The 25,517-nt window shown below is 27.3% G+C and overlaps 2 protein-coding genes across 3 annotated transcripts in view; one reads left to right on the top strand and one right to left on the bottom strand.

Moving 5' to 3' along the window:
• The window catches only part of LOC111415343 (Lysine demethylase 2), a 27,869-nt gene continuing 2,352 nt past the window's right edge, over positions 1-25,517 (bottom strand). The window contains exons 2-6 of one of the 2 annotated variants that reach the window (XM_071201172.1): positions 20,611-20,666; positions 19,686-19,867; positions 11,682-13,123; positions 7,341-7,590; positions 1-1,519 (exon numbers count right to left, since the gene is read on the bottom strand). In XM_071201172.1, the coding sequence (XP_071057273.1) occupies positions 128-1,519; positions 7,341-7,590; positions 11,682-13,123; positions 19,686-19,736 (3,135 nt within the window). In that variant the 5' untranslated portion in view covers positions 19,737-19,867; positions 20,611-20,666 and the 3' untranslated portion in view covers positions 1-127. Of the gene's footprint in view, positions 1,520-7,340; positions 7,591-11,681; positions 13,124-13,184; positions 13,315-19,685; positions 19,868-20,610; positions 20,667-25,517 lie in introns of those variants that run through there. The other variant, XM_023046967.2, reaches the window with a different exon arrangement.
• Positions 20,401-25,517, top strand: part of LOC111415345 (apolipoprotein D-like) — an 8,309-nt gene continuing 3,192 nt past the window's right edge. Inside the window, exon 1 of the mRNA XM_023046973.2 lies at positions 20,401-20,593. Within this exon, the coding sequence (XP_022902741.1) occupies positions 20,477-20,593 (117 nt within the window). The 5' untranslated portion in view covers positions 20,401-20,476. The remainder of the gene's footprint in view (positions 20,594-25,517) is intronic.

The raw sequence follows: 25,517 nt of genomic DNA on the forward strand, positions 1-25,517 counted from the left end.
TATTTACAAAGTTTTAATCAATACAAATTAATCTTTGGTGATTATATCGATAAATTATTTACAATTTATACATAAAAATAAGAGATCAAAAAAAAATTAATACATTTTGAGTCAAATTAAATCAATATTAACTATTATTATTAATCACCCTCTTATCGACCAACTTAACGTCCTTAACTTGCAAATCAAGTTCGCTTTTCGCGGCGAATTGGATCACCGCTTGCGTCGAAACTTGCGTCGAGTGTCTTAAATCTAACCTAGTCAAACTTTTGCATTTCGCCAACTGTTCTAAACTCACTTCCGTAACTAATTTTGATCGACTCAAATCTAAACTAACTAAATTATTGACCGTAGGGGCCGGTTTCGTGCTTAATTGCGCGATCCCCGCGTCGGAAATCCTCGGACAACAACTCAAACTTAACATTTGCAAATTCGGTAGGTATTGGGTCACGTATCTCATCGCTATGTCGGTAATATCGGTCCCCGCTAAATTTAAACTCTTCAAATTACGAAATCTTATTTTCTCATCGGTTAAACCACGCCTTGAATCGTTGTTTGGTCCCAAAATTTCCCTCAAAGCTGCGTCGTTAAACCCGGAGATGTACGAGACGTCCAAATTTTCGAGTTGAGACACCGCGTTTAAACAGGTCCGTAACGAAATGATCGATTTTATGTTCGTTCCGATTAAAGATAAAGTTTTTAAATTCGTTAAGCGTTGTATTAACCACGGTAGTTGGTATTTATTGATTTGGCACCAATCGAAAATTAACACTTCCGGTTGTCTTCGCACGATGCCTTTTAAATGTTCCGACGATATTTGGCGTTTCGTGAAATCCATTCGTTTCCACAACGAGGGGTCGATCGAGAAATGGGCCCAAGTTTTACAAACTAACGAACATTTATTTAACTCGCGGGTATTTAAATACTTAAAAACGCTCAAAATCACCTTTTTATCCAAAGTTAAGTTGGTACCGATCGAATTTAGGACCGGTATCGAAGCTGGGCGAACCACAAACATAGGTTTTTTTAAGATTTTCCCGGAATTACTCGCTAATTGTTGCGCTAATTGAACTCGTAAAGCTTGTTTCCTAGGGGGTTCACCGTTACTCAAGTTATTCACCACCAAATTGTTTTTATTTTCACTCTCACAACTCTCGGAACTCCTCCGCTTCTTCACCACCATGTTTTGATACCCCAACATGTTTATTTCATCCTTGTTATCGTTTTCCGGGCCCGAATCATCCCCGCTTTGCTCCAAACGATAATCGTCGTTCCTCTCCAACATTTGCTGCTTCAAATTCGCATCTAACGGAGCGCTCGCGTCGGAACTAATCGACATTCGGCGCATATCGCTCGATTTTTGGCGAGCGCGAAAATGCCGCGGACGATAATCCGTGTTTTTACCCAACTTACAACATTGAGGACATTCCCAAGAATTGGGCATATCCTCGTTGATGTAACCCGTAAATTGAGGACATAAACGTTGTACGCAAGCCGGGTGGGCTATCTCATAACACACCTAAAATAAATCAAAAAATTTAATTTGACAGATAAAAAATGACATTTGACTGATGAAAATAAATTTGACAGATGAGAAATTACATTTGATAGCTAAAAATAACATTTGACTGATGCGAAATGACATTTTCCATGTAAAAAATGATATTTGACAGATGAAAATTAAATTTGTCATATAAAAAATGACATTTAACAGATGATAAATGACATTTGATAGTTAAATATGACATTTGACAGACTAGAATTAAATTTGTCATATAAAAAATGACATTTGACAGATAAGAAATGACGTTTGATAGATAAAAATGACATTTAACATATTAGAATTAAATTTGTCATATAAAAAATGACATTTTACATATAAGAAACGAAACTTTCCATATAAAAAATGACATTTTCCATATAAAAAATGACATTTTCCATATAAAAAATGACATTTGACAGATGAGAAATGACGTTTGATAGATAAAAATGACATTTGACAGATAAAAAATGACATTTTACATATAAGAAACGACACTTTCCATATAAAAAATGACATTTGACAGATATAAATTAAATTTGACAGATGAGAAATGACGTTTGATAGATAAAAATGACATTTGACAGATACAAATTAAATTTGACATATAAAAAATGACATTTGACAGTTAAGAAATGACATTTTCCATATAAAAAATAACATTTGACAGATGAGAAATTACGTTTGATAGATATAAATTAAATTTGACATATAAAAAATGACATTTGACAGATGAGAAATGACGTTTGATAGATAAAAATGACATTTGACAGATATAAATTAAATTTGACATATAAAAAATGACATTTGACAGATGAGAAATGACATTTGATAGATATAAATTAAATTTGACATATAAAAAATGACATTTGACAGATGAGAAATGACGTTTGATAGATAAAAATGACATTTGACAGATATAAATTAAATTTGACATATAAAAAATGACATTTTCCATATAAAAAATGACATTTTCCATATAAAAAATGACATTTGACAGATGAGAAATGACGTTTGATAGATAAAAATGACATTTGACAGATAAAAAATGACATTTTACATATAAGAAACGACACTTTCCATATAAAAAATGACATTTGACAGATATAAATTAAATTTGACAGATGAGAAATGACGTTTGATAGATAAAAATGACATTTGACAGATACAAATTAAATTTGACATATAAAAAATGACATTTGACAGTTAAGAAATGACATTTTCCATATAAAAAATAACATTTGACAGATGAGAAATTACGTTTGATAGATATAAATTAAATTTGACATATAAAAAATGACATTTGACAGATGAGAAATGACGTTTGATAGATAAAAATGACATTTGACAGATATAAATTAAATTTGACATATAAAAAATGACATTTGACAGATGAGAAATGACATTTGATAGATATAAATTAAATTTGACATATAAAAAATGACATTTGACAGATGAGAAATGACGTTTGATAGATAAAAATGACATTTGACAGATATAAATTAAATTTGACATATAAAAAATGAGATTTGACAGTTGAGAAATGACATTTGATAGATAAAAATGACATTTGACAGATACAAATTAAATTTGACATATAAAAAATGACATTTGACAGTTAAGAAATGACATTTTCCATATAAAAAATAACATTTGACAGATGAGAAATTACGTTTGATAGATATAAATTAAATTTGACATATAAAAAATGACATTTGACAGATGAGAAATGACGTTTGATAGATAAAAATGACATTTGACAGATATAAATTAAATTTGACATATAAAAAATTACATTTGACAGTTGAGAAATAAAATTTGTAGCTAAAAATGACATTTGACAGATGAGAAATGACGTTTGATAGATAAAAATGACATTTGACAGATATAAATTAAATTTGACATATAAAAAATGACATTTGACAGATGAGAAATGACGTTTGATAGATAAAAATGACATTTGACAGATATAAATTAAATTTGACATATAAAAAATTACATTTGACAGTTGAGAAATAAAATTTGTAGCTAAAAATGACATTTGACAGATGAGAAATGACGTTTGATAGATAAAAATGACATTTGACAGATATAAATTAAATTTGACATATAAAAAATGACATTTGACAGATGAGAAATGACGTTTGATAGATAAAAATGACATTTGACAGATATAAATTAAATTTGACATATAAAAATGACATTTGACAGATGAGAAATGACGTTTGATAGATATAAATTAAATTTGACATATAAAAAATTACATTTGACAGTTGAGAAATAAAATTTGTAGCTAAAAATGACATTTGACAGATGAGAAATGACGTTTGATAGATAAAAATGACATTTGACAGATATAAATTAAATTTGACATATAAAAAATGACATTTGACAGATGAGAAATGACGTTTGATAGATAAAAATGACATTTGACATATAAAAAATGACATTTGACAGATATAAATTAAATTTGACATATAAAAAATGACATTTGACAGATATAAATTAAATTTGACATATAAAAAATGACATTTGACAATTAAGAAATGACATTTTCCATATAAAAAATGACATTTGACAGATGAGAAATGACGTTTGATAGATATAAATTAAATTTGACATATAAAAAATTACATTTGACAGTTGAGAAATAAAATTTGTAGCTAAAAATGACATTTGACAGATGAGAAATGACGTTTGATAGATAAAAATGACATTTGACAGATATAAATTAAATTTGACATATAAAAAATGACATTTGACAGATGAGAAATGACGTTTGATAGATAAAAATGACATTTGACAGATATAAATTAAATTTGACATATAAAAAATGACATTTGACAGATGAGAAATGACGTTTGATAGATAAAAATGACATTTGACAGATATAAATTAAATTTGACATATAAAAAATGACATTTGACAGTTAAGAAATGACATTTTCCATATAAAAAATGACATTTGACAGATGAGAAATGACGTTTGATAGATATAAATTAAATTTGACATATAAAAAATTACATTTGACAGTTGAGAAATAAAATTTGTAGCTAAAAATGACATTTGACAGATGAGAAATGACGTTTGATAGATAAAAATGACATTTGACAGATATAAATTAAATTTGACATATAAAAAATGACATTTGACAGATGAGAAATGACGTTTGATAGATAAAAATGACATTTGACAGATATAAATTAAATTTGACATATAAAAATGACATTTGACAGATGAGAAATGACGTTTGATAGATATAAATTAAATTTGACATATAAAAAATTACATTTGACAGTTGAGAAATAAAATTTGTAGCTAAAAATCACATTTGACAGATGAGAAATGACGTTTGATAGATAAAAATGACATTTGACAGATATAAATTAAATTTGACATATAAAAAATGACATTTGACAGATGAGAAATGACGTTTGATAGATAAAAATGACATTTGACATATAAAAAATGACATTTGACAGATATAAATTAAATTTGACATATAAAAAATGACATTTGACAGTTGAGAAATAAAATTTGTAGCTAAAAATGACATTTGACGGATGAGAAATGACGTTTGATAGATAAAAATGACATTTGACAGATATAAATTAAATTTGACATATAAAAAATGACATTTGACAGATGAAAAATGACGTTTGATAGATAAAAATGACATTTGACAGATATAAATTAAATTTGACATATAAAAAATGACATTTGTCAGATGAGAAATGACGTTTGATAGATAAAAATGACATTTGACAGATATAAATTAAATTTGACATATAAAAAATGACATTTGACAGATATAAATTAAATTTGACATATAAAAAATGACATTTGACAGATGAGAAATGACGTTTGATAGATAAAAATGACATTTGACAGATATAAATTAAATTTGACATATAAAAAATGACATTTGACAGATATAAATTAAATTTGACATATAAAAAATGACATTTGACAGATGAGAAATGACGTTTGATAGATAAAAATGACATTTGACAGATATAAATTAAATTTGACATATAAAAAATGACATGACAGTTAAGAAATGACATTTTCCATATAAAAATGACATTTGACAGATGAGAAATGACGTTTGATAGATAAAAATGACATTTGACATATAAAAAATGACATTTGACAGATATAAATTAAATTTGACATATAAAAAATGACATTTGACAGTTGAGAAATAAAATTTGTAGCTAAAAATGACATTTGACGGATGAGAAATGACGTTTGATAGATAAAAATGACATTTGACAGATATAAATTAAATTTGACATATAAAAAATGACATTTGACAGATGAAAAATGACGTTTGATAGATAAAAATGACATTTGACAGATATAAATTAAATTTGACATATAAAAAATGACATTTGTCAGATGAGAAATGACGTTTGATAGATAAAAATGACATTTGACAGATATAAATTAAATTTGACATATAAAAAATGACATTTGACAGATATAAATTAAATTTGACATATAAAAAATGACATTTGACAGATGAGAAATGACGTTTGATAGATAAAAATGACATTTGACAGATATAAATTAAATTTGACATATAAAAAATGACATTTGACAGATATAAATTAAATTTGACATATAAAAAATGACATTTGACAGATGAGAAATGACGTTTGATAGATAAAAATGACATTTGACAGATATAAATTAAATTTGACATATAAAAAATGACATGACAGTTAAGAAATGACATTTTCCATATAAAAATGACATTTGACAGATGAGAAATGACGTTTGATAGATAAAAATGACATTTGACATATAAAAAATGACATTTGACAGATATAAATTAAATTTGACATATAAAAAATGACATTTGACAGTTGAGAAATAAAATTTGTAGCTAAAAATGACATTTGACGGATGAGAAATGACGTTTGATAGATAAAAATGACATTTGACAGATATAAATTAAATTTGACATATAAAAAATGACATTTGACAGATGAAAAATGACGTTTGATAGATAAAAATGACATTTGACAGATATAAATTAAATTTGACATATAAAAAATGACATTTGACAGATGAGAAATGACGTTTGATAGATAAAAATGACATTTGACAGATATAAATTAAATTTGACATATAAAAAATGACATTTGACAGATATAAATTAAATTTGACATATAAAAAATGACATTTGACAGATGAGAAATGACGTTTGATAGATAAAAATGACATTTGACAGATATAAATTAAATTTGACATATAAAAAATGACATTTGACAGATATAAATTAAATTTGACATATAAAAAATGACATTTGACAGATGAGAAATGACGTTTGATAGATAAAAATGACATTTGACAGATATAAATTAAATTTGACATATAAAAAATGACATGACAGTTAAGAAATGACATTTTCCATATAAAAATGACATTTGACAGATGAGAAATGACGTTTGATAGATAAAAATGACATTTGACAGATAAGAAATTACATTTGATAGCTAAACATGACATTTGACAGATAAGAATTAAATTTTTCATATAAAAAATGACACTTTCCATATAAAAAATGACATTTGACAGTTGAGCAATGACGTTTGATAGATAAAAATGACATTTGACAGATAAAACTGACATTTGACATATAAAAAATGATATTTGACAGATAAGAAATAACGTTTGACAGATAAAAATTAAATTTGTCATAAAAAAATAACATTTGACAGATAAAAATTAAATTTGACATATAAAAAATGACATTTGACAGATAAAAAAATGAGGTTATATAATCACTTACGGAACATTCCATTAAAGTACTCGCACTTTCGCATCGTTGGGGCCCCTTCTGTAGAGGAACAACGGGGGTTTGGCCCCATCCGTCCAATCCGCAATGCGTACAAGCCGCCGTAACCGGAAGCATCGGCTGCAAACACTGCCTCATGTTGCAGGTTTGTTTCGCCCGGCCCGGACCGCCGAATTTAACCATGTCCAAGCAAAAACTGCACTCGCCGCAATCGCTTCGTTGACACGCCTCGCATTTTTTACACCTAAAAGGTAAATAATGATGATTAATATTGACATAACCTCAAATTAAAAAGAAGAAAAAATTTTTTAATATTTTTTAGGATTTTTTTTTATTTCGGGGTTGGTATTAACGAATTTGCCGAAATAAATCGGTAACGCCATCTTTTCGAAATTTTAGTAAGTTATTAAATGTGACAGATAAACAAGGAAATTGAGGTTACAATCGATTATTATTAAATAATTAACGAGAAAATTAATAAATAAACATAAAACTTCTCGAAATACAAGGTAAACAAGTTCTTTTTGATGATATTGAAGTTTTTATTTTAGTAGGAACTCCGAATAAGAAAAGTTTTTGTCCTAAAGGAATTAAGAAAAGTTAAGGAATAACACCAAAAACTTTAGTGAATAATTAAATTGTTTTGGAACTTTTTATAACGAATAAATGAACGAATAATTTTCTGTAATGCTGAAGACTTTTGAAAAATTAATTAATGTCATTTAATAGTAAGAAATGTCATTTTGACGTTCGTTATGACATTTTAAAAGTAAAAAATGTCATTTTGAGGTTCATTATGACAATGTAACAGTAACAAATGTTATTTTGACATTGATTATGACATTGTAACAGTAACAAATGTCATTTTGACGTTTGTTGTGACATTGTAACAGTAGCCAATGTCATTTTGATGTTTATTATGACATTGTAACAATAAACAATGTCATTTTGTGGTTCATTATGACATTTTAAAACTAAGAAATGTCATTTTGAGGTTCATTATGACATTGTAACAGTAAAAAATGTCATTTTGACGTTTATTATGACATTGTAACAGTAAAAAATGTCATTTTCACGTTCATTATGACATTGTAACAGTAAAAAATGTCATTTTGACGTTCATTATCACACTTTAAAACTAAGAAATGTCATTTTGAGGTTAAATAAATGAACGTACCCTAATTTACAGTTTTCCTCGTTTCACAAAAATGTTGATATTTCTATCAACAATTAATTCTTTAAATTGATTTATCAAAAAAACGTTTTATAACAATTTCATTCTTACCCTTAAAGCGTTTTAATCATTTAAATTTAACGAAAATTTTAATAAAAATTTAAGAAATGTCATTTTGACGTTCATTATGACATTGTAATTGTTAAGGGAAAACTCTCAATGTGTTGCCCATCTGTACGTTTATATACATCCGCTAGATGTCGTTAGTTATAAGAATATTTTATAGAAAACTTTAAGTTGACAGTTGTTGTAATGGTTTCATGGTTTAGTTCAGTATTATTTTTAATACGCTGTTTTTCTATCAACGGTTCGTTGTTTTAATAAAAACTTTTTAGTTGTTGCAAGTAACAAATGTCATTTTGACGTTCATTATGATATTTCAAAAGAAAAAAAGTTTAAATTGTCAACCTCAAAAATGATTTCAAAATATTAAATGGATAAATGAACGTACCCTAATTTACAGTTTCCGTTCTTTCACAAAAATGATTCTTTCGATTAATTCTTTAAATTGATTTATCAAAAGAAAACGTTTTAAAACAATTTCATTTTTACCCTTGAAGCGTTTTAAATATTTAAATTTAATGAAAAAAAAATTTTTTTACCTCACTTTTTTCATATAACAATTTTATTTCATTTATAGAATAAATATTTATTGTCACTGACAGCTCAATAGTAGCGACATCTATGAGTGACAGTTTTATTTTGATAATATTAATATTAATAAATGTATAAAAACTCATAGTTTACCTAGAAATGATCAAAAACCAGTCGATTCTTGATATTAATGTGTAATTAAACATTTAATAATTATAGTAAATAAAATAAATTTCACTTCAACTTTGAAAACAATCTGATTCTGTCAATTGTCAGAAATCAATCAGTATGAAAGGAAGGGCTACCAACCTCATTTTTTCTTAATCTTATTTGTTAACATAAGATATCACTATGTTGCATATTTTAATTGACCTAAAACTAGAACTAACACAAGACCTAGAACTAGAATCATTCGGGTTTAGCCGTCTTGAGAGACGTGCGGCTAAATCTGAATGTTTCTAGTTCTAGCTCTAATGTTAGTTTTAGTGATAGTGCTAGGTAGCGCTAGTTAGCATTAAATATCATTGTGTTGTATATTATTATTGCTAGACTAGAGATTTTGATGTTTTTTGGCAGAATTTCGACGCACGGTTAAGAAAAAAACATTCAAGTATTAATGTCAATTCTTATTTTAACCTCAAAAATGACATTTCAAAATATGAAATGGATAAATGAACGTACCCTAATTTACAGTTTTCCTTCTTTCACAAAAATGATTCTTTCCAATTCATTCTTTAAATTGATTTATCAAAACAAAACGGTTTAAAACAATTTCATTTTTACCCTTAAAGCGTTTTAAGAAGGTTGGAAGGGCTACCAACCTCATTTTTTCTTAATCTCACTTGTTAACATAAAATATCACTATGTTGCATATTTTTATTGACCTAAAACTAGAACTAACACTAGACCTAGACCTAGAAACGTTCTAGGAAACGAATGATTCTAGTTCTAGGTCTTGTGTTACTTCTAGTGATAGTAGTAGGTAGCGCTAGTTAGCATTAAATATTGTGTTGTATATTATTATTGCTAGACTAGACCTAGAATTAGAAATATTCGTGTTTAGAAGTGCGCCTAAATATAATTTTGATGTTTTTTGACAGAATTTCGACGCACGGTTAAGAAAAAAACATTCAAGTGTTAATGTCAACTCTAATTTTAACCTCAAAAATGACATTTCAAAATATTAAATGGATAAATGAACGTACCCTAATTTACAGTTTCCTTTCTTTCACAATAATGATTCTTTTAATTAATTCTTTAAATTGATTTATCAAAAGAAAACGTTTTAAACCAATTTCATTAAAGTGTTTTAAATATTTAAATTTAATTAAAAAAAAAATTTTTACCTCATTTTTTTCATATAACAATTTTATTTCATTTATTTTATAAAATAAATAAAAAATAAATATTTATTGTCACTGACAGCCCAATAGTAGCGACATCTATGAGTGACGTTTGATGACAGTTTTATTTTGATAATATTAATAAATGTATAAAAACTCATAGTTTACCTAGAAATGATCAAAAACCAGTCGATTCTTGATATTAATGTGTAATTAAACATTTAATAATTATAATAAATAAAATAAATTTCACTTCAACTTTGAAAACAATCTGATTCTGTCAATTGTCAGAAATCAATCAGTGTGAAAGGAAGGGCTACCAACCTCCTTTTTTCTTAATCTTATTTGTTAACATAAGATATCACTATGTTGCATATTTTTATTAACCTAAAACTAGAACTAACACAAGACCTAGAACTAGAATCATTCGGGTTTAGCCGTCTTGAGAGACGTGCGGCTAAATCCGAATGTTTCTAGTTCTAGCTCTAATGTTAGTTTTAGTGATAGTGCTAGTTAGCATTAAATATCCTTGTGTTGTATATTATTATTGCTAGACTAGAGATTTTGATGTTTTTTGACAGAATTTCGACGCACGGTTAAGAAAAAAACATTCAAGTATTAATGTCAATTCTAATTTTAACCTCAAAAATGACATTTCAAAATATTAAATGGATAAATGAACGTACCCTAATTTACAGTTTCCTTTCTTTCACAAAAATGATTCTTTCAATTACTATGTTGCATATTTGTATTGACCTAAAACTAGAACTAACACTAGACCTAGAACTAGAAACATTCGGGTTTAGCCGTGCGTCTCTTAAGACGGCTAAACCCGAATGATTCTAGTTCTAGGTCTTGTGTTAGTTCTAGTGATAGTGCTAGGTAGCGCTAATTAGCATTAAATATTGTGTTGTATATTATTATTGCTAAACTAGACCTAGAATTAGAAATATTCGTGTTTAGAAGTGCGCCTAAATATAATTTTGATGTTTTTTGACAGAATTTCGAAAAAAACATTCAAGTGTTAATGTCAACTATAATTTTAACCTTAAAAATATTAAATCCATAAATGAACGTACCCTAATTTACAGTTTCCTTTTTTTCACAAAAATGATTTTTTCCATTATTTTTTTTTCATATAACAATTTTATTTAATTTACTCACCGAGTTCTTCGCCTCCTTGGTCCCCCTTTATCACCAGCAACTCCTCCACCACCATTAGGACTCCCTTTTTGCGACTTAACCCCACTTCCGGTCACCTTTGGTCCTTTAAAACCATCCTTAAACCCGCTTTTAAAAGCCCCCCTTTGAATATACCCCAATTTACTTTTACTTTCCATGTTAGTCTCATCAGGAAGATTCAAAATCGGCCTACCCGTAATCGCCAATTCCCTCACATCTTGTCGATGTTGTCCGATTAACGTTCGAACGTCTTGAATTAAAGCAACCGGATCTTTGATTAATTCTGGTACATTTTTTTTATTCGCCGGTAACATGTGGAGGAATAAAACGATTTCCTTTAACCCATGTAATTCAGAATGGGTTAAATGAACGTGTTGTTGCTTTTCTGTTGGCGAAAATTCGTTGGTTGAGGTTAGATGTGATCGTCCGAGTAAGCAAAAAACGTAACGTTCGAGTACGTACCATAACATTTCGGTGAAAAAGGGGTAACGAAATTTTTGGGGGACCTTCGTCGTGTCCTCAACTTGCGCTATTTTTAATTGTTTATCAATTCCGAAGGAATGCAAAAAATTCCCGCCAAAAACTAACGAATCGCACGGAGTATAAACGGCGTGAATCCACCCAGTTGGGATAAAAAACGTATTTCCCTCCAACAAAGTTATTCTTGCACACTTTTCGACGGAATCCCCAAAGAAAATATCCGATTGTTTACCAGATAAAACCCACCGTTCGTACAAATCTAGGTTATGTTTCGTCGGGGGGATTAACCAAAACACTTTACACCCTTTTAAAATGTGATACCACACCGAAGTCCCCCCAAAATCGACGTGAAAATCAGTGTAGCACCCTTTAACACTCATCAAACAATATTTTTGAACTTTGGGGTATTTCATATCATCCAAAACGTTGGTCGCTTCGGTTTGGCTCTCTTTTAGATGTCTCGGCCAAACGCAATCCACCCAATCTAATAATCGAACGATTGTGGGGCTTTGAACGTAATTTTCTAACTTAGTGTGTGAAAATTCCAACGAAATCACGTTTAATAATCGATCTTTATTTTGATCTTCGTAATATTTTTGCCACTCCTTCATGGTCATTTCACTATTTTTTTGTGTATTAACGTCCATAACGTCGAGGATACGTCTCGAACCAACGCACATTCGAACGTCGTTTATCGTAAAGTTATTCGTGGGGACGCGGAGCCCCAACCCCGATTTTTCTTTAAACAATAAAGGCGTGTTGAAACCGTTCCGTTGGAAATAAGAGACGGTTAATTCCGATCCGTGCATCTCTTTAACCATACAATGCGAGGCAAAAGTGGGATCTTCGAGTTTTTGTTGAATCGAAAATGTTCGTCTTCCTTCGATGTCGTCGTCGTTTAACGCCCAATCTTCCGAATAAAGCTTTTTTTGTTTGCGTTCCCTCTAAAAAGAATTTTAAATTAGTTAGTTGTGGTGAAATGGAAATTTTTTTGAGGTTATGTACCGTCCGAAACGAGTAATCTTTATTTATGCTGGATTTCTTTGATTTAACACTCGCCATATTGCGTATTACATTAAATGGAGGCCTCGTGAACGCGGAGCTGCTGCGGTTGTTGCATTACTGCCGTTTCTGCCGTTTAGTTTGAGAGGCACCGCAACAAGCAGCAACTCAATCCGATCATGCGCAGAAGACATATTATAAATTTTAATTAAAATTAATTTCTGCTTCGAGACTTTTATTTGAAATTGGATTAAAATAGAACTTACCCTATTTAATTTATTAATTAATTAAGCTTTTTGTAATAAATTGATGTTGAAACGTCAATTAAATGTCAATAAACGACATAACTTGGACGTAACCTCACTTTTCTTTTTTTTTTTTGCCGAATTGTAATTAGTTAATAAATTTAAATGTTTCAAATCAACAATTTAATAATAACCGTTTTTTTAAACAATTTCGACTTATTTCAATTTAATTAAAGTAAACAGTTAATTAAAATTGTGTTAAATAAAAAATTAATACCAACCCAAGAAATTCCCCCAAATAAAATCCCCAAAAATAATAAAAAACAAATTTTTTGTAATAATCATTTCGAAAATCGCTTAATTCATTAATTTCGACTTATTATTATTAAAAATTAGTTTATTATTATTATTGTTTACAACATGTCAACCTCAAAATGTCATGTTTGCAGTAATAAATATCATTTTGACATTTGAAAAGTAAGAAATGTTAATTTGAAGTTTAAAACGTCAATGTCAAAGAAGAAAATGTTATTTTGAAGTTGAAGGCGTCAACTTCACACTGAATTATGTCGTTTTTGTATCAAAAAAAATAAAAGAAATATATTAGTATTGAACTAAAACTAGAACTAACACTAGACCTAGAACTAGAAAATATCGGGTTTAGCCGTGCGTCTAGACGCACGGCTAAACCCGAAACTTTCTAGTTCTAGGTCTAGTGTTAGTTCTAGTTTTACACTATCGCTAGAACTAACGCAAGACCTAGAACTAGAATCATTCGGGTTTAGCCGTCTTGAAAGACGTGCGGCTAAACCCAAATGTTTCTAGTTCTCGATGTAGTGCTAGTTCTAGTAACAGTGCTAGGTAGCGCTGGTTACCATTAGATGTCACTGTGTTGCATATTATTATTGTACAATAACTAGAACTAACGGTTAAGAAAAAAACATTCAAGTATTAATTTCAACTTTAATTTTATTGTTATATTCGTAATCTTTATAAAATAACCTTTAAAATGAGTCCAAACATGACGCACTTATCTCAAAAAACAAAAAAGTTAGAATAAAAAACATTAAACCCGAAGTTAGCAACAATTTAATTTTTAAATATTAATACCAACCTTAATTTTTGATTTTTTTTATTATATTCTTGTTTTTGTGACAAATTTTAACATTTTATAAAAATTAATGTCAAAATGACATTGACATTTCAAACCGGAAGTTGCTTATATTTCGAATAATATTACAATAAACGTATCATGTTTGGGCTCATTTTAAAGGATTTTTCACGACAATTACAAATATGTCAAAATTGACGTTGACATTTTTAACCGGAAGTTGACCATAACTTCATTAATATTGAAGATAAATATGTCATGTTGGTACTCATTTTAAAGGATTTTTAATGAAGATTACAAATATGTCAAAATTGAGGTTGGCACTATAAACCTGAAGTTAGTAACATACAATAGACAAATGGGCAACTTCATGGTGTCGTTTCAAGATGCTTCGTGAACGTGGAGCTGCTGCAGTTGTAGCATTACTGCCGTTTAGTTTGAGAGGCACCGCAACAAGCAGCAACTCAATCCGATCATGCGCAGAAGAGATATTATAAATTTTAATTAAAATTCATTTCTGCTTCGAGACTTTTATTTGAAATTGGATTAAAATAGAACTTACCTTATTTAATTTATTAATTAATTAAGCTTTTTGTAATAAATTAATGTTGAAACGTCAATTAAATGTCAACAAACGACACAACTTGGACGTAACCTCACTTTTCTTTTTTTTTTTTAATCGAATTATAATTTAAATGTTTCAAATCAATAATTTTATCGTCTTTTTAAACGATTTAGATTAATTTAATTAAAATAAGAAATTAATTTATAGCAACAATTAAAGTTAAATAAGTTAAAGTTAATTAAAAAAATTAATACCAACCCAAAAAATTCCCCCAACTAAAATCAAAAATTTTCCTAATAATCGCTTAATTCATTAATTTCGATTTATTATTATTAAAAATTAGTTTATTATTATTATTATTACCTCAAAATGTCATGTTCGCAGAAATAAATGTCATTATGACATTTTAAAAGTAGAAATGTTATTTTAAAGCTTAAAACGTCAATGTCACAGGAGAAAATGCGATTTTGAAGTCGAAGGTGTCAACTTCACACTAAATTATGTCATTTTGTATAAAAAAAAAAATAAAAGAAATATATTTGTATTGAACTAAAACCAGAACTAACACTAGACCACTGTAATAATTTAATGTTGAAACGTCAATTAAATGTCAACAAACGACATAACTTGGACGTAACCTCACTTTTCTTTTCTTCTTTTGCCGAATTATAATTAGTTAATAACTTTAAATGTTTCAAATCAATAATTTAATAATAACCGTCTTTTTAAATGATTTAGATTAATTTTAATTTCATTAAAATAAGCAATTAATTTAAAGCGACAAATAAATTGTGATAATTAAAAAATTAATACCAACCCAAAAAATTTCCCCAAATAAAATCCCCCAAAAATAATAAAAATCAAATTTTTTGTAATAATCACTTCGAAAATCGCTTAATTCATTAATTTCGACTTATTATTATTATTGTTTACAACATGTCTACCACAAAATGTTATGTTCGCAGTAATAAATGTCATTTTGACATTTTAAAAGTAAGAAATGTTAATTTGAAGTTTAAAACGTCAATGTCAAAGAAGAAAATGCTATTTTGAAGTTGAAGGCGTCAACTTCACACTGAATTATGTAGTTTTTGTATTAAAAAAAAATAAAAGAAATATATTTGTATTGAACTAAAACTAGAACTAACACTAGATCTAGAACTAGAATGTTTCGGGTTTAGCCGTGCATCCTCAGACGCACGGCTGAAGGATTTTTCACGACCATTACAAAAATGTCAAAATTGACGTTGACATTTCTAACCGGAAGTTGACCATAACTTCATTAATATTGAAGATAAATATGTCATGTTGGTACTCATTTTAAAGGATTTTTAATGAAGATTACAAATATGTCAAAATTGAGGTTGGCACTATAAACCTGAAGTTAGTTATCATATAACAAACAAATGGGCAACTTCATGGTGTCCTTTCACGATGTATTCTTTATTAAAAACTCTTTAAAATGAGTCCAAACACGACGCACTTATCTCGAAAAACAAAAAAGTTAGAATAAAAAACACTAAACCCGAAGTTAGCAACAATTTAATTTTTAAATATTAATACCAACCTTAATTTCTGATTTTTTTTTTATTATACTTTTGTTTTTGTGACAAATTTTAAAACATTTTATAAAAATTAATATGTCAAAATGACATTGACATTTCAAACCGGAAGTTGCTTATATCTCAAGTATTATTGGAATTAAACGTATCATGTTTGGGCTCATTTTAAAGGATTTTTCACGACGATTACAAATATGTCAAAATTGAGGTTGACTTTTTTCGAATGTAGGTATTTACTTCTCGGTTTAGTGCTAGTTCTAGTGGTATATTTTTATTGAACTAAAACTAGAACTAAAATTAATGTTGAAACGTCAATTAAATGTCAACAAACGACATAACCTCACTTTTCTTTTTTGTAATCGAATTATAATGAATGAATTAATTTAAATGTTTCAATTCAATAATTTTATCGTTTTTTTAAACGATTTAGATTAATTTCAATTTAATTATAATAAACAATTAATTTATAGCAACAAATTGTGTTAATTAAAAAAATTAATACCAACTCAAAAAATTCCCCCAACTAAAATCCCTAAAAATAAAAATCAAAAATTTTCGTAATAATCTAAACTTAAAACTAAAAACATTCCTGTTTAGCCGTGCGCCTAAAAATAATTGTTTGTACTCATTTTAAAGGTTTTTTTAATGAAGAATACAAGAATGTCAACCTCAATTTTGTCATATTTATAATCTTCATTAAAAATCCTTTAAAATGAGTACAAACACGACATATCTATCTTCAATATTAATGAAGTTATGGTCAACTTCCGGTTAGAAATGTCAACCTCAATTTTGACATATTTGTAATCGTCGTGAAAAATCCTTTAAAATGAGCCCAAACATGATACGTTTAATTTCAATATTACTCGAGATATAAGCAACTTCCGGTTTGAAATGTCAATGTCATTTTGATTCTTAATTGTTGTAAAATGTTTTAAAATTTGTCACAAAAACAAAAATATAATAAAAATTAAGGTTGGTATTAATATTTAAAAATTAAATTGTTGCTAACTTCGAGTTTAATGTTTTTTATTCTAATTTTTTTGTTTTTTGAGATGAATACGTCATGTTTGGACTCATTTTAAAGGTTTTTTAATAAAGATTACGAATATAATAATAAAATTAAAGTTGACATTAACATCTTCAATATTAATGAAGTTATGGTCAACTTCCGGTTAGAAATGTCAACCTCAATTTTGACATATTTGTAATCGTCGCGAAAAATCCTTTAAAATGAGCCCAAACATGATACGTTTAATTCCAATATTACTCGAGATATAAGCAACTTCCGGTTTGAAATGTCAATGTCATTTTGATATATTCTAAATTTTTATAAAATGTCTTAAAATTTGTCACAGAAACTAAAATATAATAAAAAAAATCTAAAATTAAGGTTGGTATTAATATTTAAAAATTAAATTGTTGCTAACTTCCGGTTTAATGTTTTTTTATTCTAATTTTTTTGTTTTTTGAGATGAATACGTCATGTTTGGACTCATTTTAAAGGTTTTTTAATAAAGATTACGAATATAATAATAAAATTAAAGTTGACATTAACATCTTCAATATTAATGAAGTTATGGTCAACTTCCGGTTAGAAATGTCAACCTCAATTTTGACATATTTGTAATCGTCGCGAAAAATCCTTTAAAATGAGCCCAAACATGATACGTTTAATTCCAATATTACTCGAGATATAAGCAACTTCCGGTTTGAAATGTCAATGTCATTTTGATATATTCTTAATTTTTGTAAAATGTTTTAAAGTTTGTCACAAAAATGTAATTAAAAAAGTCAGAAATTAAGGTTGGTATTAATATTTAAAAATTAAATTGTTGCTAACTTCAGGTTTAATGTTTTTTATTCTAACTTTTTTGTTTTTTGAGATAAGTGCGTCATGTTTGGACTCATTTTAAAGGTTATTTTATAAAGATTACGAATATAATAATAAAATTAAAGTTGACATTAACATCTTCAATATTAATGAAGTTAGGGTCAACTTCCGGTTAGAAATGTCAACCTCAATTTTGACATATGTATTTGTAATCGTTGTGAAAAATCCTTTAAAATGAGTCCACACATGATACGTTTAATTCCAATATTACTCGAGATATAAGCAACTTCCGGTTTGAAATGTCAATGTCATTTTGATATATTCTTAATTTTTATAAAATGTTTTAAAATTTGTCACAGAAACAAAAATATAATAAAAAAAATCAAAAATTAAGGTTGGTATTAATATTTAAAAATTAAATTGTTGCTAACTTCCGGTTTAATGTTTTTTATTCTAACTTTTTTGTTTTTTGAGATAAATGGGTCATGTTTGGACTCATTTTAAAGGTTTTTTAATAAAGATTACGAATATAATAATAAAATTAAAGTTGACATTAACACCCGAAACTTTTTAGTTTCCGGTTTCTGGTTTTACACTTAACCGTCTTGAGACACATGTGGTCATTTACAAACATAACCTCTAAAACTCTCTTAACATACTTATATCTCCAACTCAACTTAAGAGTTAATATTGTTGCCTATATCTTATTTAATTAATTAATTTTCTTGTAATAAATTAAATTAATGAATCTTGAAACGTCAATTAAATGTCAACAAACGACATAACCTCACTTTTTTTTTAATCGAATTATAATTAATTAATTAATTAACTTAAACGTTTCAACTCAATAATTTTTTCGTCTTTTTAAATCATTTAAATTAATTTAATTAAAATAAGAAATTAATTTATAGCAAATTGTGTTAATTAAAAAATTAATACCAACCCAAAAAATTCCCCCAACCAAACCCCCAATGATAATAAAAATCAAAATTTTTCGTAATAATCGTTTCGAAAATCGCTTAATTCATTAATTTCGGTTTATTATTATTAAAAATGAGTTAAAAACGAAAAGAAATCGCTTTATTTACACAATTTAATTGTGTACGTGATGAAATACGTGCGAATAATGGCGGATCCGATTTTTGTAAGATCTTTCTTTTGGGGTTAATTTAAATGAATGAACTCACCAATTGTCTGAAGGCGTGCCGCCGGTGATCGTGGGGTTCCTCTTCGGCCATTTCTTTCACCTCGCCCGGCACCACCAGGTCCCCACCGAGGACGACAACAACAATCACACCGCGTTTTTAATAATCTTCTTTTGACAGATCACAATTTTTTTATCGTTCTCGTCGAGGAGATCAGCGCGGATCTAAAATTAACTAGAATCAACTTCAATTTTGATTCAATCCGACAAGATCGACCAAGATTGACCGAGATGTGTAGAGGAAAAGTAGAAAAAATGGTTAAATGAGGGTTAACGACGTGATGTTGATTGATTTTGTTAGATGGCGCTGTTACGGATGGTAAAAAAGATTTTTTTTTTATTTTTATTTTTGCTTTATTTTAATTATAAATAATTTTTCGTTTTAAATAAACTATATAAAAATAAATAAATTAAGATTTAAAACGCCATCTTTTATGATTCGATTGTAATTAATTTATTCAAACAATAAACTAATTAATTAATGAATAAACATTACCAAGAAATGAATGAATCATGAAATTTTCTACTTTCTCAATCGTTTTTAACGAGGAAGACCTTTGAACGACTCAATAACAAGATAAAGCAATGATTTAGATCCGACCAAATCGTTTTAGAAACTTAATCACTTTAAAGCCGCTACGAATCTTAATTTGGTCGATTGTGCAAAAGAAATAAGGATAATAGCGTCTCTTCGTTTCTTGGTAGTTTATAAATGGTCAAAACAAGCTAAAGAAGGTCAGTTTGATTAAAACCTTGCAAGCAAAGACACCAAAAATGTTTTTTAAATTAAACGTATTTCTTGTGTTATTTATCGTATACACGGAGCAACATTCTTATAATTTGGGCGAATGCCCCTTGGTTGCACCGCAAAGCGATTTTAGAATGGAAAATGTAAGTAAAAAAAATACCTGGCTTTGTTTAATCCATTTGTCAATTTGAGTAAGTTGGGTTGCCTATTTTGAACCTAAAAATAAGAATTTAGATGTTGGGAATTGTTTGTAATAAAAAAAACGAGTACATTAATTATTAAGATTACAAATATGTCAAAATTGAGGTTGACATTTTACACTTGAAGTTAGTTATCATTTATCATATAATAGAGAAATGGACAACTTCATGGTGTTCTTTTATGATGCATTCTTTATTAAAAAAAAAACCATTAAAATAAGTCCAAACATGATGTTGCTAGATATCACTATGTTGTATATTTTTATTGCACTAAAACTAGAACTAGCACTAGACCTAGAACTAGAAAAATTCTAAATTTTAATTTTGTAATTATATTCGTAATCTTTATAAAATAACCTTTAAAATGAGTCCAAACATGACCCATTTATCTCAAAAAACAAAAAAGTTAGAATAAAAAACATTAAACCGGAAGTTAGCAACAATTTAATTTTTAAATATTAATACCAACCGTAATTTTTAATTTTTTTTATTATATTTTTGTTTTTATGACAAATATTAAGACATTTTATAAAAATTAAGAATATGTCAAAATGACATTGACATTTCAAACCGGAAGTTGCTTATATCTCGAGTAATATTGGAATTAAACGTATCATGTTTGGGCTCATTTTAAAGGATTTTTCACGGCAATTACAAATATGTCAAAATTGGCGTTGACATTTCTAACCGGAAGTTGTCCATAACTTCATTAATATTGAAAATGTTAATGTCAACTTTAATTTTATTATTATATTTGTAATGTTTATTAAATAACCTTTAAAATGAGTCCAAACATGACGCATTTATGTCAAAAAACAAAAAAGTTAGAATAAAAAAACATTAAACCCGAAGTTAGCAACAATTTAATTTTTAAATATTAATACCAACCTTAATTTTTATTTTTTTTTATTATATTTTTGTTTTTATGACAAATATTAAGACATTTTATAAAAATTAAGAATATATTAAAATGACATTGACATTCAAACCGGAAGTTGCTTATATCTCGAGTAATATTGGAATTAAACGTATCATGTTTGGGCTCATTTAAAAGGATTTTTCACGACGATTACAAATATGTCAAAATTGAGGTTGACATTTCTAACCGGAAGTTGCCCATAACTTCATTAATATTGAAAATGTTAATGTCAACTTTAATTTTATTATTATATTCGTAATCTTTATTAAAAAACCTTTAAAATGAGTCCAAACATGACGTATTTATCTCAAAAAACAAAAAAGTTAGAATAAAAAAACATTAAACCCGAAGTTAGCAACAATTTAATTTTTAAATATTAATACCAACCTTAATTTTTATTTTTTTTTATTATATTTTTGTTTTTATGACAAATATTAAGACATTTTATAAAAATTAAGAATATATTAAAATGACATTGACATTTCAAACCGGAAGTTGCTTATATCTCGAGTAATATTGGAATTAAACGTATCATGTTTGGGCTCATTTTAAAGGATTTTTCACGGCAATTACAAATATGTCAAAATTGGCGTTGACATTTCTAACCGGAAGTTGGCCATAACTTCATTAATATTGAAAATGTTAATGTCAACTTTAATTTTATTATTATATTTGTAATCTTTATAAAATAACCTTTAAAATGAGTCCAAACATGACGCATTTATGTCAAAAAACAAAAAAGTTAGAATAAAAAACATTAAACCGGAAGTTAGCAACAATTTAATTTTTAAATATTAATACCAACCTTAATTTTTATTTTTTTTTATTATATTTTTGTTTTTATGACAAATATTAAGACATTTTATAAAAATTAAGAATATGTCAAAATGACATTGACATTTCAAACCGGAAGTTGCTTATATCTCGAGTAATATTTGAATTAAACGTATCATGTTTGGACTCATTTTAAAGGATTTTTCACGACGATTACAAATATGTCAAAATTGAGGTTGACATTTCTAACCGGAAGTTCACCATAACTTCATTAATATTAAAAATGTTAATGTCAACTTTAATTTTATTATTATATTTGTAATCTTTATAAAATAACCTTTAAAATGAGTCCAAACATGACGCATTTATGTCAAAAAACAAAAAAGTTAGAATAAAAAACATTAAACCGGAAGTTAGCAACAATTTAATTTTTAAATATTAATACCAACCTTAATTTTCATTTTTTTTTATTATATTTTTGTTTTTATGACAAATATTAAGACATTTTATAGAAATTAAGAATATATCAAAATGACATTGACATTTCAAACCGGAAGTTGCTTATATCTCGAGTAATATTGGAATTAAACGTATCATGTTTGGACTCATTTTAAAGGATTTTTCACGACGATTACAAATATGTCAAAATTGAGGTTGACATTTCTAACCGGAAGTTGTCCATAACTTCATTGATATTGAAAATGTTAATTTCAACTTTAATTTTATTATTATATTTGTAATCTTTATAAAATAACCTTTAAAATGAGTCCAAACATGACCCATTTATCTCAAAAAACAAAAAAGTTAGAATAAAAAAACATTAAACCCGAAGTTAGCAACAATTTAATTTTTAAATATTAATACCAACCTTCCATTCAATAAAAATATGCAAAATAGGGATATCTTATAAAAAAATACCAAAAAACTTTATTTTTAGATCTAAAAGCCTAATAAAACTTCTAAAAAACTTATTTCGTTAAGATCGAATCATTTTTTCTTTATAATCCGCCATTTTGTTTTTGTTATTATCGAATTTGATTAATCCAACATCGTATTCGTGATCTACATTAAATTCTCTTTAAAACGAGCCCAAACTCAATGGGGTTATCTTAAAAGATAACAAACTTCCGGTTATCACTTTTTTGAGGTTATGTCAAAATTAAACGTGGGATATCGCGGGTGTTTCTTGAGATAATCGAGTCGAGTTTGGACTCAATTTTGAAGCATTTTTAATTCCCCACACGATCGTGAATAAATAAAAAACCTAACCTGTAATATGTCAAAATTGAGATTGACATTTTAAACCTGAAGTTAGTTATCATATAACAGACAAGTGGAACTTCATGGTGTTCTTTCATGATGTATTCTTTATTAAAAAACCTTTAAAATGAGTCCAAACACGACACACTTATCTCAAAAAACAAAAAAGTTAGAATAAAAAACATTAAACCTGAAGTTAGCAACAATTTAATTTTTAAATATTAATACCAACCTTAATTTTTAATTTTTTTTATTATAGTTTTGTTTTTATGATAAATATTAAGACATTTTATAAAAATTAAGAATATGTCAAAATGACATTGACATTTCAAGCCGGAAGTTGCTTATATCTCGAGTAATATTGGAATTAAACGTATCATGTTTGGGCTCATTTTAAAGGATTTTTCACGACGATTAAAAATATGTCAAAATTGAGGTTGATATTTCTAACCGGAAGTGGACCAAAACTTCATTAATATTGAAGATGTTAATGTCAACTTTAATTTTTTTATTATATTCGTAATCTTTATTAAAAAACCTTTAAAATGAGTCCAAACATGACGTATTCATCTCAAAAAACAAAAAAATTAGAATAAAAAAACATTGAACCGGAAGTTAGCAACAATTTAATTTTTAAATATTAATACCAACCTTAATTTCTGATTTGTTTTTATTATATTTTTGTTTTTATGACAAATACTAAAATATTTTATAAAAATTAAGAATATGTCAAACTGACATTGACATTTCAAACCGAAAGTTGCTTATATCTCGAGTAATATTGGAATTAAACGTATCATGTTTCGGCTCATTTAAAAGGATTTTTCACGACGATTACAAATATGTCAAAATTGAGGTTGACATTTCTAACCGGAAGTTGCCCATAACTTCATTAATATTGAAAATGTTAATGTCAACTTTAATTTTATTATTATATTCGTAATCTTTATTAAAAAACCTTTAAAATGAGTCCAAACATGACCCATTTATCTCAAAAAACAAAAAAGTTAGAATAAAAAAACATTAAACCCGAAGTTAGTAACAATTTAATTTTTAAATATTAATACCAACCTTAATTTTTATTTTTTTTTATTACATTTTTGTGTCTGTGACAAATTTTAAAACATTTTATAAAAATAAGAATATATCAAAATGACATTGACATTTCAAACCGGAAGTTGCTTATATCTCGAGTAATATTGAAATTAAACGGATCATGTTTGGGCTCATTTTAAAGGATTTTTCACGACGATTACAAATATGTCAAAATTGAGGTTGACATTTCTAACCGGAAGTTGACCAAAACTTCATTAATATTGACGATAAATATGTCGTGTTTGTACTCGTTTTGTACTTATTTTGAAATGATTGAAATCATTTTGACACCCACCAACCAACTTTTCGCGTGTTTTAAATTTTTTGAATCTTCTAGAAAACATCCCATTTGACTCTATTAATTTATTCTAGCCACCTTAAGTAAGAAAAAGATGTTTTAAGTCGATTTCAGCAATTTTGACACACACCAATAAGTTTTTTCTATTTTTTGGCATCTTTGAAACTCTTGCAAAACAGATTAAAATCATTTTTTTCGAATTAAAACTAGAACTAACACTAGACTTAACGAGTAAAAATAATTTTGACGTTTTTTGAAAGAGTTTCGACGCACGGCTAAGAAAAAAACTTTCAGGTGCTAATGTCAACTTTAATTTTATTACTATATTCGCAATCTTTATAAAATAACCTTTAAAATGAGTCCAAACATGACGCATTTATCTCAAAAAACAAAAAAGTTAGAATAAAAAACATTAAACCGGAAGTTGGAAACAATGAAGATAGCAATTTAATTTTGAAATATTAATACCAACCTTAATTTTTGTTTTTTTGTGACAAATTTTAAAACATTTTATAAAAATT

Source organism: Onthophagus taurus, unplaced genomic scaffold (assembly GCF_036711975.1).
Source record: "Onthophagus taurus isolate NC unplaced genomic scaffold, IU_Otau_3.0 ScKx7SY_16, whole genome shotgun sequence".
NCBI lineage: Eukaryota > Metazoa > Arthropoda > Insecta > Coleoptera > Scarabaeidae > Onthophagus > Onthophagus taurus.